The sequence below is a fragment of the Macrobrachium nipponense genome, chromosome 36 (genome assembly GCF_015104395.2).
Source record: "Macrobrachium nipponense isolate FS-2020 chromosome 36, ASM1510439v2, whole genome shotgun sequence".
NCBI classification, from domain to species: Eukaryota; Metazoa; Arthropoda; class Malacostraca; order Decapoda; family Palaemonidae; genus Macrobrachium; species Macrobrachium nipponense.
In genome coordinates, this window is record NC_087220.1 from 143,353 (window position 1) to 163,352 (window position 20,000).

Genomic DNA, 20,000 nt, shown 5'->3' on the forward strand with positions numbered 1-20,000 from the left:
ACAGCCACTTCTTCCTCTACCTCTGAGCCCCCAGAAGATAGACTCTGGGGGATGATTCACTGCATCCTTTGTTGATTGCAAAGATCCAGGAAATGGAACAAAAGGGGAACAGCCAAGGTAGTGGCTGGCCCAGGGCCATTTCTGCCTGTTGAAATGGAATCCCAAATCATTTTTGGATTAGATCACAAAAGCACCTCTATGCCTTGTCTTAGAAGATCTCATTCTCTAATAGTATACCCATGAGGACTGGAGTAGACGGGTAGACAGAAAAAACCAAGGAAGGGTGTGAATGGAAAAACTCAGAATCCTTAAAGCTAGTTCATTCATCTTCATTACTTTACATATTGAAGGAGATAGGAGGAAGTCCTCTCTATGAGATTTGATCATGGAGAAGATAGAAGCATAGCAAGAAGTGGCAAGTTAAGAACTTTATTGCTGAAAGCAGCTGGACTAAATATGGCAACGTAGATTTCATAGTGGATAGTACACTATCCTCCTGTTTGTCCGATAAACTAACCATGAAGTGTACGTCGGCATGTTTAGTCCAATTGCTTTCAGCAATAAGGTTCTTAACTTGCCAAAAAAGACCAGGGTTCAGAAAACGCAGAGCAAAAATAAATTGTAACCACTCATTATTCAACAATACAAATATATAACCTCGCTACTTCATATAAAACTTTATCACACTCTCCATGAACTTTAACTTCATGATGCTAAGAGGCTTAACGAATAATGGTATTGCGGATCATTGGCTTAAGACAGTGCATGCTATTAACTGGGATAATTCCTCGATAATCTACAGGGTCAAAGATCACCGCAAAAGAAATCTGCCGGAATCCGTTTTTGTTGAAGCCGCATCAACGACGAATTTAAATCTCCATCCTAGATTGTCCCTTGATCCTCTCTCCTTGTCTTTTTTGCTTAAAGAACATGCCATCCAGATTAATAAACTATAACCCCACCTCCCCTCTCTGTAATTTTGTATAAAGGTCTGTTAACTTCTATTATTTTCAGTGCGAACTTGAAATTGTAGAATATACTAGGAAAGTGCTTGTTCCAAGTCTCTAGTTTTTTGTTCATATGTATATATATATATATATCTATATATATATATATATATATATATATATATATGTATATGTATATATATATATATATGAACAAAAAACTAGAGACTTGGAACAAGCACTTTCCTAGTATATTCTACAATTTCAAGTTCGCACTGAAAATAATACACAAAATTACAGAGAGGGGAGGTGGGGTTATAGTTTATTAATCTGGTATGACATATATATATATATATATATATATATATATATATATATATATATATATATATATGTTACGGGCCATTTTGCAAAATTGATCATTTTACAAAATTGCTGGCCATTATGTAAAAGGACCAAATTCGTGGTCATTTTTCAAAATGACCTAAATTTCTCAACATTTTGCAAAACGACCAAGATTTTGGTCAGTTTACAAAATTATCGTTGGTCAGTTTACAAAATGTCCATACAGCAAGCATCCAGATGGAAAAAAAAGCGAAGGAATGATAAAACGTAGTGAACATAACTAATCTTATTCATTTACAGAAAATACAACTTTCAAATGCATCAAAACGTATAAAGTTTTAGCAAGTAACTAGTTGAAAGAAAGTATATGATAAACATAAGTGTATGTACAATACATTAAAGAAAATAGATTACAAAATACATCAAGGTTTAATGTATTTGTGTGTCGACCTTGTTAGAGCAAGAGGCACTGCATTTGCATCTGCTGTTGCAATTTCTTAACGGTGATACCTTCAACTGTGACCTCAAGGATTTCATACTTTCGTAACAAACGATAGTCTTTCTGAGTCTTTTTAATGTTATCACGTTTAAGTTCATCCAAGCGATTCATAATTTGTTCGTATTCATTTCTGTACAACAAACTCGAAGTATTTGATGCTTTCTTTTCCTCAGCCGTGACCAGCTTTGAATAAAAATCAGTTTTTCTATTTTCCATTGTACAAATTTCCAGAGTATAATAAAATGCACACAAAGTACTACGTTGGTCGTCTTCTCCTGGCTTTCAGCAGTGCCTTACTGACAGCAGTGTCACCAGTCAGCTCCCATTACTATTGTGGAGAGAGGGGGGGGGAGAGAGGGGGGAGGATAATAAGTGAATGATCGACAATTATACAGTACAATTACCCGTGGTGGGAAACGAGTAAATGAACCAGTAAATGAACCAATATTATAAGAGATGATTTGCAGAAGTGAATGAAAAGCTTTTTTTCCATCTGGCTGCTTGCTGTATGGACATTATGTAAACGGACCAACAATAATACTGTTTATTTTATAAACTGACCAAAATCTTGGTCGTTTTGCAAAATGTTGAGAAATTTAGGTCATTTTGCAATGTGACCACGAATTTGGTCCTTTTGCATAATGGCCGGCAATGTTGTGTATATATATATATATATATATATATATATATATATATATATATATATATATATATATATATATATAGATATATACGTAAGTATGTTTACTCTAAAGAAACCGATTCGCATCACATGAATAACCCTCAAGGCTGAAGACAGATATCATATTAAATTGCTTTTCACTGTTAGTGTTCAGTGAGGTCTGTCACTAAGGCCATTTACAGCCGAATGACCTGACAATCAGTTGGTGTACGTTTTATAAGTCCCTTAGAAATTTTAATTCTCCATCTCGTAGCCTTACCGACAAGAAAAATACAAATCAAGCTCCCCGTGACCGTCAATAGAACACTTCCCACTTTTTACGATGTGCAGAAAATGTTTTAATCTAATGAGCTACTCATGAGTTTTATGCAATGATGCACTCAATTCATATACACTCTGCAATGACCCAGAAACCACTGTAATCACATATCCTCGGGATTGCCTATAGTAAAACTAACATTTCTTAAGTGAAATCTAGTAAAAAAAAAATCTAGGGAAATTAAACTTCGGTCTATTACCTGAGAGAAAAGATACTTAGTGGCGGTATGTACAAGTTTCATAAGAACTCCAAAGTCAAGGCACTTCAAAACATCCTAATGGCTCTTACCAACAGTAATTATTCGAGGCACATTTCTCCAGACATTTATAATGAACACGAGATTTGAACGGTCAACAAATCCTTCTTACCTTTTACCTGAACATTTTGTTCTTTATTACCTCCAGATCCCAAAAGACACTCACATGCATTATTATTGTTAATAACGTTAAAACTCCCTAAACGCATATCTAGACTTTCGGCGACTCGGCTAAAAGATTTGGTCTGAAACAGCAGGCAAAAATTGGCGCATGTTAAAGAAGTTGAACAGTGAGGTGTGGCGAGACAAAAGAAGAGTAATAAGAAGTAACAAGTAAACAGCAATGCAGCTGACAGCCGAAGAGATGTTGAACAGTGCCAGTTAGTCCACAGAGCACCATGCTACAATTACCTGAAGAGTAGGCAGAACATTTTTGTTTTGTACGTAGATCAGTCAGTCAGTCAGTCAGTGTCATATCGTCGAATGGTGGCGAAAACAGGCCTTTTGAGGCATGCAGAATAGACCGCCAGATTGTGGAAAGCCAAATGTCCCCTGGCCTGTTCCTGTCTCACCCATCTTCGACTCTCATTTTGCACTCAATTAGAAGAGAGAGCAGCAAGCGGGAAACGAACCCCAAACATTGCAGATGACTGGACTGACACACACAACCATGAGAAGACTGCTCGTCAGTGAAATAGGAAGTTGTCCATATCGAAAGTATGTTTTCATACCAGAGCGTGGAAAGGACAGCAATGTCAATAAACAACACCCCAGATGAATAGTGCTTCAGAAAATAAGTAATGAAAATTATTCACCAGAATGGAAAAAGATTATTAAACTTTATTTGAAAAGGCAAGTAAATTTGGCAAGGATCAATATTATTTAAAATTGCAACTGCTTTCGGAATTTTCTGGATAAGCCATTCAATTCAAAACATGGGAAAAGTTACTGCAAAATCTGCATATGTTACGTGATCTCAAACAGGACTGAGAGAAGGACTAACGTGATCGTAATTCAGTCAATAAAGCCAACGAGAGAAATGTACTGCTGTTAAGTGAAACCACCCAAAGAAACCCCACTCATCCTTCGGTACTCGTAACAACCGGGAACATATTTTCACTTACTTAGCAGCTGTAAGAGACGATGCGGCGAAGTCTACACTGGGCACCTGCAGGTTAGAAGGCAATTCCCATTCACTGGCTATATATTCACTATAGGTCTTTCTGAAGGCGGTGCAGGCGATGGTGACTCCGCCTGTTCAACACCCACACGCTCAAAAGGCACCAATCAGATTTGGAAATCTTTCAAGGGCAATACATCGAGATAATTACCCTAAACATCTGGTTTACTCCACGTTACATACATGTGTATATATATACATACACACACACGTATATATTTATATATATAAATGAAAAATAAACCAGATATTTTGGGTAATTATCTCGATATATTGGTCTTAAAATATTTCCAGATTTGATTGGTGCCATTCAAGCGTGTGGGTGTTGAACACGCGATGTCACTTATGACCTTCACCGCCTTCGATACCTATACAAGAAAGAACTGGCTAAGGCATTCAGGTAAAAATTAGAAACTCATTTTTCCTGTATCAGACAAATTAAGCAATGATATCTGTAGTTTTCAGCGATATCAAAAACCTGGTTTTTTTCTATACGGTAACTGATGAATACAAGAAGGAACATGATATATCACTATTTGATCAAGAGGAAAATCCTAAGGAAATCAGGTAAAAAGTAAAAACTCATATTTCCTGAATCAGATAAATAGAAGATGTCACTTTTTATTCTTAGGGAAAATAGTGTGCATCCTCAATGGTTCAGCGCAGTTTGAAAATGCCCTTCTTCATAGCATATCGAAGTATTTGAAAGGAAAAAGGAAATCACATAACAGGAGAAGAGTAGAAACGTTTATTTACCTCTGGTAGCATTTCTGGTGTCCTATATGGTTTACAAAAAAATCACGGGAAATTCATGATCCCTTATATATAGGAGTGGGCCAGTTACCGTATATATTTAGATAATATGGAACATTTTTAACTTGAGAAAAATTACTATTATGTAAGCTTAGACATCGAGAGTTTATATACAAAATTATGTCCTACAAAAGAGGTCATAGAAATCGTGGCAAACAAAATGTATAATGGAAACAACAGCTTCTCGGAACTAAGTAAATGCAAGTTTGTTGATATGTTAAATCTCGTTGTTTACGATATATTCTTAATTTTTAATAATGAGTATTATAGACAACAAAATGGATTAATCGAGGGTTATCAGCTGCTGTGGCCAATATTTTCTTTTGTTTTCATTAGACTGGAGGATCATATAACTTTCCCATCAATTTGAATCCTATCTTACATTGGAGGTACGTAATCTGTAATCTAGAAAAATAAAAAAAGATTGATACCATAAAATTATTTAACAATTTCAATTAAAAACATGCAAAATATTGCACTTAGTATGGAGGAGGAAAACTATGAAAAACTAATGCCATCCTCAGATCTAGATGAAACGCAAACAAACTGATTGCAGCATAGAAATGGTAATCTGTTTTTTCGCCCAACAGTGAAGAAATTCTTGGAAGAACCCCCTCCCTCTGAAATGTCTGCTGTTGTTGGACAAAGCCCCTGCTCACCCTCCTGGCCTCGAGGAAGATATCCTAGCAGAGTATTCTTTTATCAATGTTCTTTTATCTTCCGCCTAACACCACCCTCCTCTCCTCCAGCCCATGGACCAGCAAGTGATATCGAACTTCAAGAAGCTGTGTTTGTGGTATCTCCACGATACCACAAACCTCACCTTGCATGAATTTTGGAAGGAGCATTTCGATGTTGTGATATGCATCCGACTCATCGATCAAACTTGGCAGGAGGTTTCGAAGCGAACCTTGAATTCTTCGTGGAGGAAACTCTGGTCTGATGCCGTATCCGCCCGAGACTTCGAGGGATTCGACGTGGGCGAAGCTGGTGCAGGTCCAGAAACAGTTGACGATCCTGGAACTGTTATGCAACCAGATCTTGACGAGATCGTTGCACTCGGCAAGTCCATGGGGCTGGTCGTCGACGAGGACGACATCAATGACCTTCTCGAGGAGCACAAAGAGGAGCTTACGACGGATGACCTGAAGGAGTTGGAGGCCATGCAACATAACGTCGTTCAAGAAGAGTTCTCTAGCAGCGGCGAGGAGGAGGAGGACGACCCTATGACAACGGCAGAAATTAAGGATGCTCTAGCTGCTTTTCATAAGGTGCAATCATTTGTAGAAAAGAGACACCCCGAAAGGCTTACAAAGGTCGTATGCTTACGCAGTTCGATGACGTTTGCTTGAGTCGTTTCAGGAACATTGAGAAATGTAGGCAGAAGCAATCTTCCTTGGATAATTATTTTTTAAAGAGGCCTTTAATAGGAGTAAGCAAAAAGGAAGATCCAATTGATACTACAAAAAAACAGAAAGTTGGAAGTGGGAAGAAATTGAAATTTTGTAAAAAAAAAAAAAAAAAAAAAAAAAAAAACGTACAGTATAAAAAAGTAAAAATAAATGTAAAAATCAAAAAAAGACAAAAAGAAATTTTATTTTAAGTTTTTTGTAAAGTTAAGTGTGACGGTTTTGTTAATGTGTTTCGTAAAGTTTAGTCTATGTTTCCTGACATTTTTTAATGTTTCTTAAAGTTAAGTGTACGTACGTACTAACAAGTTTTTTGCCGTTTGTCCTCCTCCTCTGTCGCCACTTTCGGAGATAGCCTCACTCGAAAGGTAAGGTTCCACATTTTACTACATACGTACGTATGTACATACAGTATTTCTTGTACACCATGTACACTAATACACTTTATTTACAGGTACTTTGTAGTAGTAGTACGTATTAAGTTAGGTATTGAATGTCCAAATTGTTGTATTTCATTGTTTATTGGTCAATTTAGCTTTGTTATAAAATTTACTGGGGTGTTTTTGTAGGGCTTGGAACGAATTAGGCAATTTACATGTAAAATGCGGTTCAAGATACAAAAAGCTCAGGTTACGAAGGCCGCCTCAGAACGGATTAATTTCGTATGTCGAGGTACCACTGTACTTGCTTCTCAACACTCGTGGGAATAATATGATCAGAAGGGACTGTTTTTTAAAACATGAGGGGACGTGTTCTTCACACACTTCTTTACTTATAGAATCTTTTTCTTACCCCTTGTTTAAGATTCAAGGATAAACGTGCAAATGTCACAAAGTAAGGGTTGTAACATTATAAATGTAATAGATAAATTTGCACATCGTAGTATTCTTAACTATGATAGTGTGATGATGGGAAGTCATGGAGAGAGAAGATTTTCAATACATTGTTTTCATGATATGTGCTGACACAGTGTTATCTCAGCAAAGCAAAAGCCCTAACAAGGAGACAAACGATGTCAAATGATTTTCTGTTAACATTATCAATTATTGTTGTTATTTTTTACAAACTATGGTCAACATTTATTCTTTTCACGGGTCAGATGTGACCATTGATTATTTTTAACAATGTAATCTATCGCTATTTTTACATTAAAATATTTGGATAATATTTTTGTGTTAAATTTGTGTGTGTTTGTTAAACATGCCAGTACAACATGGCATTGTTCACCACTGATTGATTCCAGTGCGGCTTAAGTAAACATTCAGAGAAAGCTAAAAAAAAAAGAGAATGTGTCTCACTTAAACACATCTCCATTTAAAACCCTTTTGATGGTTTATTTAAGAAAGCAATATCACATAATGGACACATCGGCCTAGCCAATAATGTTGGCAGTTGGTATTACCCGCCTCTGAGTAAGACCTAGCGCATCTTAAAACAGTAACAAACAGAATATCTCTCTCTGAGATGTGCATATCTTCGAAAGATATACACAGTGTAATCACTACTATGGATTCTACACACATGCAGATTTTTAAACGCAGTCTACATTACGGATGTGTTTGCTAACAATTCCCGTTAGAATCAATAACTACTTTTTTGAAGAAGATGTTTCTCTGATGATTGCTGGCATCGCATCTTGTGGCTCAAGAATCATAAACATCAAGAGAAGAAGAAGATGCCATTTAAGTTGACAAATAGCATCACAGCCTGTTAAATAATAAGCATATTGAAAGTGCAAAGAACTGCTGCATTCTGTTGCATACCTATGTCGCCCGTCACAATTTATCGCAAAAGGAAGAGAGAAATGAGTTTTGCAGTCTAATTCCTCTCAAATTTTCAGGTAATGTGTAAGCAAAAATATGTTTGTGGATCCTACAATCAAGTCGCGTTGATCAACAGCCCAACCCATTTCTGCAGAGGAAGTGGGGCTGCATGAGTGGCGATCTTCTGGCTATTCTCTCTTATAGCCACAGCTACTTGCTTCTTAGTCTTTAGGGGTGTGCAGTAGTGTAGCTTAACACAACAAACTGTCCCGTAGTCGACGATCTGATCAGTAAGTTTTATCCCATTGACTTTTTAATTTTTATTTTTAGGAGGTGAATATCTTAACTTAGGCTTTCTCATTAGAGAATTTCTTTTCTTTCATAAATATCCGATGCTAAGATCTAAACGAGTCTATTCACATATCTAGTTTGGCTGGTAAAATGGAGATAGGGATAAAAATAGACATACAGGTAACCACAGGCACTCAAACAACATGTCTACAGGTTCAGGTAGACCTAGACTCAAAAAACATATTCACTGTCGTGAATACTAGATCAGTTATGGTGCAATTTCAGGGCTTGGTCAACGGTCAGTTGACTCTAGGGGTCCAAGATTGGATCACATCCATTGAAGACCACTTAAATTCTATGAATATAGTGGATCCTGCTATTTAATTGCAGGAGGCTAAGTTATTTACTGACTGTGCAAAAGGTGATGCTGGCTCATAGTTATGAACAAATTCGTTTCCGGCTTGCAAGTCGTGGGATGACTTTAAAGGTACTTGAACAAAGGTATACGACACTGGGTCTGAGGTGGATGAAGTCCTATTCTTGAGGAGTATCTATAAAATAGCAGATAGGAAGAGATTATCACTAATTGATCGTACCACATTTATCACAGATAGATTTAAGGAGTAGCACTGGGTTGATGGTAATGCTATGAGAACCACAGACATGTGTCATCTCATGCACCTTGCTTTGGTAACTAGTATGATGCCAGACCGATTGGTATGCAGTTTTCATGTTAAAACTTAACAGGACTTGTAGGGAAGTGACTATTACCCATAAGATTAAGAAACATATGTGTAAGTGTCCAGATTTGGATCCAACAATCATATCTAGAATTGAACATAATCAAGTGAAGTAGGTTACCACAATAGCACAAGTTAATGCAGTTAACTCCACACATCTACAAATGAAATGTTTTAACTGTAACTGTAATGGTTACTATAAAGGACTGTAAGATTAAATACTTTAGTATTCATCAGTCCACTAATCATTGTTATCTGAATTGTCAAAATGGCAATAAACCCAATCAGAATAATACCAATACCAGTAGTGGATTTACAGGTAATAATAATCAGAAATATCAGAAAAAGAAGAATCAGGGTCAGGATTATCAATAACCATCATCAAGGTAAAGCTAATGTAAATACGGTTCAGGGCTAAAGTAATTCGTTATTTTCTCAGAATTTTCCAACTCTCAAAGACAAAACTATGTTAACCTAGTGATCTCAAAGGGACTGATCATGTTAAGCTGCAGGCAAGTAATGTTTAATACGTTGTCTGATCAATGTGCTTTTCAAGAAGATATTATGGCATTGTGATTATAATTGTAATTTATCAACTAATGATTTAGTTTAAACATGAATAGAATACTCACTCTCGTTCATAGGAACACAGATGAAAGATTGGTCATTAAAGCAGTTAGTAAACATCATAAAGCTTTTATTTTCTTCCTAGATACTGGTAGTCCTCGTAATTTGATGGATTTAAAATCTTATCTCTTACTGTTTCCAGATTTTCCTGTAGAAAAGACTGATGTTAAATGTAGTAGGCACTGTCAGAATTCAAGCAAGTTGGGTAAACTAATTTTAACCAATGATCTCATTGTAATTAATGGGAATGATAGGTAATTAAGGGGATTAAAAACAAACTCACGTTATAAGACACACTGGAGAACAAAGTTACTTACATTGAATAGATAATTAGTGTTTGAAATATATAATAAATTAATGAGGCAACTCAACATGATACCTTTTCCGTTTTTAATAATTGAAACAAAGAGTTAATCATAAATAAAATACAGCCATGATGGATGTTGAGTTATATCATAGAATTTTATCAGTAGCAGAAGTAGATGATCTCTTAACAAGTGACAATGTAGCAGAAGTAGATGATCTCTTAACAAGTACAATGTTGTCTTAAACTTAATAAAGATAAATGTTAAAAAAAAATTGAAGGACTATTAATAAAATACAGTGACGCATTCACCACTAACACTGGTTGTTTAGGTAAAATTAGTATAATTAAACATCAGATAAGATGAAGGGATCCACATAAGGTAATTTATGTTCCTTCCTACAGACGTCCCATAAGTTCCAAAATTAAATAACAGAAGAAGTAGACTAAATGTCATAAAGATCTCTGTTAGTCCATGCAATTTCCCTTTATTAGTTGCACCCAAGGAATCAGAACTTGTAGGATTTCGGTGGATTTCAGAAAATTAAATGAGGGGACAGTTCCAGAGAGAGTTCTTCTGCCTTTTACTGACGACATCTTGTCTCTCTCCCTCTTTCTCTCGATATATTATATATATATGATATATATATATATATATATATATATTATATATATATATATATATATATATATATATATATATATAATATCATATATTGTAGGAAGCCCACAAAAAATTCGGAAAAAATTGAAAGTTGAAAGTTGAATTTTTGTGGGGCTTCCTACAACATATTAGAACACGGATACAGTGTTTAACTTTGCTATATATATATATAGTATATATATATATATATATATATATATATATATATATATGTAACTGGGGGAGATTCTTTCCCCAGTATTCATAAGGTAAGCGTGGACACGAAACGGAAGGCAGACCCCCACCCCCCATTACTCATAACCTTTCTCTCTCTCTCTCTCTCCACCTCTTTCTCTCCATTCTAACAGGTAATGAAAATGAGAGAGTTGCATCATAACATTAACGTTTATTAACAAGAATAAATAAATCAATCAACCAAGTAATCCAGTCTTACAGACTAACTCAAAAACAGTACAATGTCTAGTCACCAAAAAGTCCACACCTCTCTGGGAATTCTTTGTCCCTCTGCATTCCACAAGTACCAGAATCGTCTGTTTCAAAGATACAGAACACATCCCGGTAAGTACACACAAGTTCAAAGGCAAAGTTAATAAAATGGAACATCTTACAAGATATCAAACAAGCCATCCCTTTGGCTAAAGCACTTCAACACTTACCCAGACAACCGGACACTAAACACTATGTTACAAAAACTCCCCCCGGCTAATGCCACGGCATCTTGCCTGTGACTTGAAGCCCTCTGTCAAAATCCCCCCCATAGGCTTGGGTATGACACTTTTAACAGAAAGAGGCGCACACGCACATACGAACACACAGTTCGATAGCGCCTCACGGTTCTAGCTGCATCCAGTTTCACAAAGGCACTTTGAGAAGAGTTCATAAACTGTCGTGCATTGACTTGTTGAACTAAGCACTTTTATCTCACGCCATCCCCAGAAACTCATTGTCAGCTACTCTCAGGTCGTTACCTCTACACTGTTCTCCACATTCCATAGGTCACAGAGAACGCATGGATAATATATTATTAATCAAAAACCCTAGGCCTACATATATATTAATTTATATATATATATATATATAATATATAATATATATATATATACATATATATATATTAAATAATATATATATATATTTTTTTGTATATATATATATATATATATATTTATATTTTCTTTCGTCTTTTCATTAATAATAATATTTTGGGAAAATTTGTGTAAATTTCATGATATTAAATTGTATATGCTTCCTTGTTTTTTCAAAATGTACTGTTTTCTGGAAGAATAACTTGTTTACCGCGTGTATCTTCCAAGGTGTGGCTACCCTCAGGCGTTTCCTCGTTTCTGTAGAGTGAAATCGACCTTATTGGTAATCTTGTGGCGTCAGTTTGGATATCAAGCCTTCTTTTGACTGTTTTCCTCTGTAAAATCAGTTTGCCTTAGTAAAGGGTCGGAACAAGACCGAAAGTACTCGGCTATCTCGCTTTTTCATTTTTCCCTTCGTGGCAAAAATCTTTATTTATACATAGCATCACGTTTTACATACTTCGTGATCAAGTTATTCATATATATATATATATATATATATATATATATATATATATATATATATATATCATTTGACGTCCAAACCTGATATTAGTAACACTTTAACGTATATGTAATTAAGGGACAAATATTACAGCACCCTATTATTAAGGATACACAATAGATTGAAAAATAACCATTTATTATAAAATATGTTATATAATAAGCTATGACCAAAAACAAACTATTGCTTAGTCTCAATGAAAGCACATTACACTTCAACCAACAACAATATCTTAGTTTTATTAAGATTTTCTGAACAAATTCATCCCGCTACCAAAAAAGTTTCCTCCCTTCTGTTACAGTATCAGTATTTAGTCCATCACCATCGTTGGCAATGACATCTTGTAGTCTACTGGGGACGGAGGTTACATGATTGTAGACGATGTGTTGATTTTTCCTGAATATCTCCCATTCGGACATGGTGTGCTGGAGGAGCTGCCTTGATGATCACTCTTGGCCTGGGATCCAAGAGTTGACGATGGTCCCCCAGCAATTTTCCAAGGGATTCATATCACACCCCTTACTTGGCCCGTCCAGCAGGTCAATGTCTCGTTGCTCCTCAAACCATCGCCTAACTATCCTGGCTGTGTGAATGGGACAGTTATTTTGCAAAAACAAACGTCACATATATAGTATATATTAATTTTTTTTTTACAAGACGCGTCAAATTGTGAAGGGTGAGCTGGACATAATCTTTAATCTAAGGTTCTGCCTGTTTCTCCCTGTTTAGATCTCTCCTTTCTCCAGGTTTGAAAAGCTGAGAGATATTCCACCTTCGACCCCTCCCAAAGAGCTCGAAGCCATAAGCCACGTGAAGTTGAAGTCTATCGTGGAGAGGAAGAAGGTGGAATTTCGCTTAGCTTTTCAAACCAGGAGGAAGGAGAGACTTGAACTGGGAGACGGAACCTTACGTTAAAGATTATGTCCAGCTCACCCTTCCGACAAATGACACATCATATGATACTTGCATAAATATTAACAATGACATTCATGTGAAAACAGCAGCAGTCAAAGTCAGTGAACAAGCATTAAAAGACCACACAAATTGCAATCATAATCAAATACCAATACAAAATGCATCTCAAAATACAGTTACAGAGCCATACACTTCTCAACACTACCACATTAAAGAAAAAAACAAGCATATTACATAATAAACAAGCCACATAAATAAATGAACAAACAGATGGACAGGGAGTGTAAAATAAAATAAGCATATACGTACAATACAGCAGCAACATAAATAAATAGTATACAAATTGCTCCTGGAAGCACAGATAATTTCCATAGAGAACTGTCACGCTGTCAAAAAAGATGAATCGAATCAGACGAACTCCGTGAAGACATCATAACAACAGCCATCAACTGCTAACAGGAACTCAACCACCAGCACAGACGAATCACGGGAGAAACGAGAAAGTCCACAGATGACTATGGTTAAGCCATCAACCAACTTTCCAACCGTTGAGGCCAACAGCTAACCAATACCCGATACTCAAGTAAATATGCTCTATGTTGCTAAAGTTGCTAAACCGAACTGGTAAAAAAAAAAAAAAAAAAAAAAAAACCCGGGTGGCAAACCTCGCTTCAACAAAAGCAAAATCACAGGAGTGCAGGTAAACAACCAACATGTCACACAAGGCTGTTTCAAACTCAAGTTACGTAAACACCAAATTACCTTACAAGTGTTTTTTGGAACGGCCTCATTTTTATGATGTAGAAAATCCTCGTGAAAGCTCCGAGGAATTTGTGTGAATCCTGTAATTAGTGTGACAGATTTGAACACTTCAATTTTTATCATTATGACATTGTTAGCAAGTTGCAGGTTTATTAATATTGGAAGTTAGACACACACACACATTTATATATATATATTATATATATATATATATATATATATATATGTGTGTGTGTTGTGTGTGTGTGTGTGTGTGTGTGTATGTATGTATATATAGACTGTATGTGTAGGTATGTAAATGTGTACCACCATTTGGGATAGCTACATTACTCAGTGCGCATATGCATAAGTCTATGCCGTAAAGAAGTGGAAATGCAATGGTAATCAATCACCAACCTTACATTGATATTATGAAACTTGGCTTCATTCGTCCATGTTTTAAGTTTAAATTGTAGCAATTACTAGCGTCAACGTGTTATTCCGAGGCTTATGAACCAAAAGATTGGAAGTGACTGGCCATTTCGTTACTTTAATTTTATATTTCATTTATTTCTATATCGATATTTTTCTGGTAAATCGATCAGACAAGATAGGTTTCCTGACGGTAATAATTGCATGGTGAGAATTTTGTGCACTTGTGCCTCTCTCTCTCTCTCTCTCTCTCTCTCTATTAGTGAAAAATATTTAGAATTAACTGTTACGGAGTTCATGACTACATATTCACTATCTCAGATTACTGGCGTAGTCTAGCCGTGTGTATATATATATATATATATATATATATATATATATATATATATATATATATATATATATGTGTGTGTGTGTGTGTGTGTGTGTGTGTGTGTGTATATATATATATGTATATATATATAAATAAATATATATATATAAATATATATATATATATATATATATATATATATATATATATATATATATATTATATCTACTTTCTCAGTTCATCTATACACACACACATGATATATATATATATATATAGATAGATAGATAGATAGATAGATAGATAGATAGATAGATGAACTGAGAAAGCAGATGACCTAGCCAAAGTGGTAAAATGTACAGGGAGCAAGAGCAGGAACAAACATGACGAAGTACTACAATTTATTCCGACGCGTTTCGCATTCAGCTGAATGCATCCTCAAGGTTTATACCACAAATAATGACCAATATAAATCACATGAATTTGCAAGTCGTCTAAAATCATTTGCAAACTAGTTAAAATGAAAAGAGAACTTCACAAATACGTAATATAATAAAATACTCCTGTTACCTTTTCTGACAATGTTCTCTTCAATTTCCAAGGGACATTGATTAAAGCAAACAGTATTCGGCTGCGACGAAAATTCCTTTAAAAGTATCTGCAAGAGCAAGTGATCCGAAAGTAATTATTTCCTATGCGATTACTAGGTGACAGTGAATCTCTTTTCAATGAATTATGTGTGATCTCCCTCAACAAACATATAGAAAAGAAAAGAATGTTTGAATTTAATATTTTCAAGAAATTGAGAACTGACAGATTTAATTTCATGTATAGGAGTCCCCGGGATAGGAGGACAGTGTTACATAACAAAGTTTCTAATAGTTTTTTATTCAAGCTAAGGAAACTAGTGCATCCATGGAGCACAAATAAAAAAAAAGTCTCATTGAGATAAATGAATGAAATAACAAACAAAAAGATGATTATCTTATATATCTTTCAAGCAAACAACTAAACCGGAATCATAAATGTGCTTTAGGTTATGGCTTATCGTATACTAATCGTAATAAAGTTTCGTGCACAAGCATCTTCTCAAGGATATCCAAACTGGAAAAGAAAAACACAAGCATATCACCTTCAATGAAATTATTTAAAGTACTTTTCTTTGCATTACTTCAGATACCTAATAAAATTGCGAGTTTCCATACAAGGTTTAAGGATGCAATTTAAGATACGAAGAAAATGTTGCATATTACTAAAGCTGATAAATGTGGTAAAAATGGGAAACTTATTAACTTATTCTAGCACTTACAAAAAACGACGGAAAGACCCATTAGCTGATGTCATGAAAAGTTTCAATTCTAAAATAGAAGCTATACAAAAGGAAATCAGTTGAGTAAAAGAGAAAGTGACGACGATTGGGCCATCTTTACCTTACATATACGGATTAATCAAGGCACATAAAAGATATTTTCCTACTCGTCCCATTATCAGTTCAACCAGTTTTATTAGGTATAAACTTTCTAAATATCTAGTTAAATTACTATCACCTATCCTGGGTACTATTTCAAATTCCAATTTACAAAACTCTGTTGATTCCTGTGCTAGACTCATTATATTTGGCATCCTTTTGTATAGAAAATGTTTTAATTAACCTCCAATGATAAATTTTATAAACAAATATTTGGTATGGATACACGTAACCCTCTTTCGCTACTTTTGTCTAATATTTATATTGAATTTTTGTAATCTAGACATATTTCAAGATATTTATTCTCTAATGTGTTTTGGGTTAGATATGTAAACGCTTGATTGTTTTTGTATTGTAAAAAAATGTAAATATTCCTGAATTCTTTCATACTATTAATTATCTTGTACTATCCATAAAAATGACAATAGAATATGAAGAAAATAATTGTATAAAATTTTGGATGTCTTAGTTATTAGAAATATCACTCATTTTTGTTTTCAAATATACAGGAAACCCAAGAATAACTTGTTATGTATTCATTTGTATTCTAACCATGCTAAACAAATTAAGATGTCAAAATTTTCTAGAATGTATCTTAGAGCTTTTAGAAATTGTGGTCTAGAATATTTAGAAGATAAGTTTGAAATTAATGATAAAATAGGAGATTCGTTATGTTACTCTCCATATTTTTTGGAACTTTGTTAGAATAAAGCAAAAAAGACATATTCCAATCCAATCAGTATTAACAACGAACTTAAGAATATTCTCTGCTACCATTTCATCCTAATTTCCTTCCTAATTACCCCTTTTTAAAATTATTGATATTAACTAAGTATTTAAATACAATAATACTCTGAGAAATAAACTATATTTATATTGGTCAAACTTCAAAAGGAATAAAGGTGCAATGCTCACAGCACAAACATGCCATTTCAAGAGGCTTAACAAATAATTGCATTATGAATCATTGGCTTCAGACAGACCATGTCAATAAGTGGAATAAGGAATCGATAATCCACACGGTCAGTGACCAAAGAAAAAGGAATCTGATGGAGTCCATTTTTATTGAAACCACACCAATAAGGAATATAAATCACCCTGGATTAGCTCTTGATTCCCTTTCCTTGCATATTTATTAAGAACACTGCTAAGATTAACAAACTGTAATGCTGCCCTTCCTTTGTATAAACAAGTCTTGTCAACCTCTCCTGGGTTCAATGTGAACTTGAGAATGTAGAAATGAACTATGAAAGCAATTGTTCAAAGTCTTAGTTTCACTCACCTTCTACCTTGAATCTTTGCGATCTCTCCTTCCTCTGATGTCTGATTATATAGATATATATATATATATATATATATATATATATATATATATATAACATATATATATATATATATATATATATATATATATATCTATATCTATATATAAAATATTATAATATTACTATATATATATATATATATATATATATATATATATATACTATATATACTATATACTATTTATATATATATATATATACTAATTAACCTCTAATAAACGTCTTTGCATGTGCTAAAACCTCATCATTATCTTTTTTCTTCTCCACCAAACTAACATCTCAATCCGCAAACTCGCCAGTTACATTACACACATGCTAACCCTCTGTTCCTAAAAACTTCCACCAAAGGGCATCGGCCACCGTGTTATGTTGTCAAAAACAACCTAGACCTCTTAGGGAAAAAGCTGGCTTATTAAAAAGATCCAACAATGGCATATGATCCATAAGGACGTCCACTTTATTCCCCATTAACAATTTTAAAATAAACCAAACTAGACACCACGGCGAATGCCTCTTTGTCCACTGTTGACATTAATCTTTCATTACTCCCCCGTGTTTTCTAACTTCCTGCTGTAAAATGCTATAGGATGTAATTTACCCTCCAATTTCTTCATTAGACAAGCACCTCAAAACAATAGTACTAATCAAAGCCTGTTTGACCTTCTCAAAAGCTGTCTGTGAGCATCAACCCATGAAAACTGTACATCATCCATCAATACACCCATTAAAGGTGCCGCCAACATAGAAAATTCCTTCACAAACCTACAGAAGAACCTGCCATTTCAATAACCGAATGAATGTTTTTCGTATCTCTAGGCATAGGAAAATCTGCAATAGTTTTGACTTTGTCATCATTCACTTGAACACCTTCTTTCGAAATTGCATGTCTAGATATACAATACTCTAATTCAAGAAGTCACACTTGGCTAGTTTAATTTTCAAACCGGCCAATCTGACCCTCCTGGATTCCGCTAAGCACTTCGAAATGTTCTTCTACAGAATCCTTAGCAGTCAAATTGTCATCTGTATAGGAATACATTTTTCCCCAAAATCCTGTGCAAAACTGTATTTGCTAGCCTCATACATGTAATAGGACTATCCGACAAAGCAAAAGGCATCCGTATAAATTTATAATGTCCTGCCAAAAAACCTTGCATGGGAACAGCTGATGAATAAATATTCTTACCTCCAATCCCCACAAATGAATCTGGCAGACACGCCACTGGATACCTACCTGGAATGGTCTTCTCATTTAATTTCCTGAAATCCACACATACACAGTTAAATGTTGGAGATCATTGACAGTTGTTGCAACTCGACCACATATGTGTTGGGTGTGTTGTGCGGCTGCCATCACTTGACGCATGATGCCAAACTCAGCGACGTGGTTATAATTCATGGTGATTGTTGGCAACTTGGTCGTCATTGCATCATAATGATATCATAATGAGCAAATTTTCAGCCATTATGACGTGCACGATCTAATGGTTCTTAACCTCCGGGGGCGCACCTCCCTAGGGGGGCATCAGCAATTTCCAGGGGAGGTGCGAGCCCTAGGGCATAAAATGATCTTATTATATTCGTTGTTCTCTTAACAAGAGTGAGGTAGTAATATCCAGAAGTTTACGGAAAAATGCAAAAGTATCGCCTTATAAAGTTACTTTACTGGAGTCTAGTACTCTGGTTAAGCTCGTTTGGCTTACCATGTTTTGTATTTATTGACCATCCTTCCTATCCTTCGAAACCCCTTCTCTTTCTGTTTTTATTTTATTTTTTTTTTATTCCTTTAAATCTGGGAGAGAATTTTACCCATAGATGCAAGGGGGGCGTGAAAGAAAGGAGCAACCCTTAGAGGGTGCGTGGTAATAAAAAGGTTAAGAACCACTGGTCTAGAATCACCAAAGTGTGTCTTGGGCATAAGTTTACTGTAGAGAGAGAATCTCGTAACTCTTTGCCTTTTCTGGACTTGCGAATCACAAGAGATGATAAAGGTTTCACAGCAGTATTCATAGAAAAAAAAATACTTTTACTGGGTTGGGCACCAATTTTGACACCTCGAGTAATTTAGATTTCAAGCTCATTTCTCTCTCTACCCTCTTCCATAGGGTTTATATTTTAACCAGTCTTTCACAAAGAAATGGAATTCTTGGCAATTATTTTCACTAATAATTGTTTCCCCTTCAACATATCTCCATAATATTTAGCTAACTCCTATCCTTGAAAATGAAACCACCTGTTACCATTTATACTACTCCAAAGTTATGTATGTACACTAAGTTCCCTTTCCTACATGATACCTTTAAAATGAATTGCATGAATTTAAGAAATAGTAAATTGCCTGCCTGGAATCTGAAACCAATCCCACGCAATCCTCTAA

General features: G+C 35.0%; 1 protein-coding gene across 1 annotated transcript in view; it reads right to left on the reverse strand.

Moving 5' to 3' along the window:
• LOC135203246 (carboxypeptidase B-like) overlaps positions 1–20,000 on the reverse strand; it is a 54,486-nt gene that overhangs the window by 31,502 nt on the left and 2,984 nt on the right. The window contains exon 2 of the mRNA XM_064233018.1: positions 4,173–4,302. Within this exon, the coding sequence (XP_064089088.1) occupies positions 4,173–4,302 (130 nt within the window). The remainder of the gene's footprint in view (positions 1–4,172; positions 4,303–20,000) is intronic.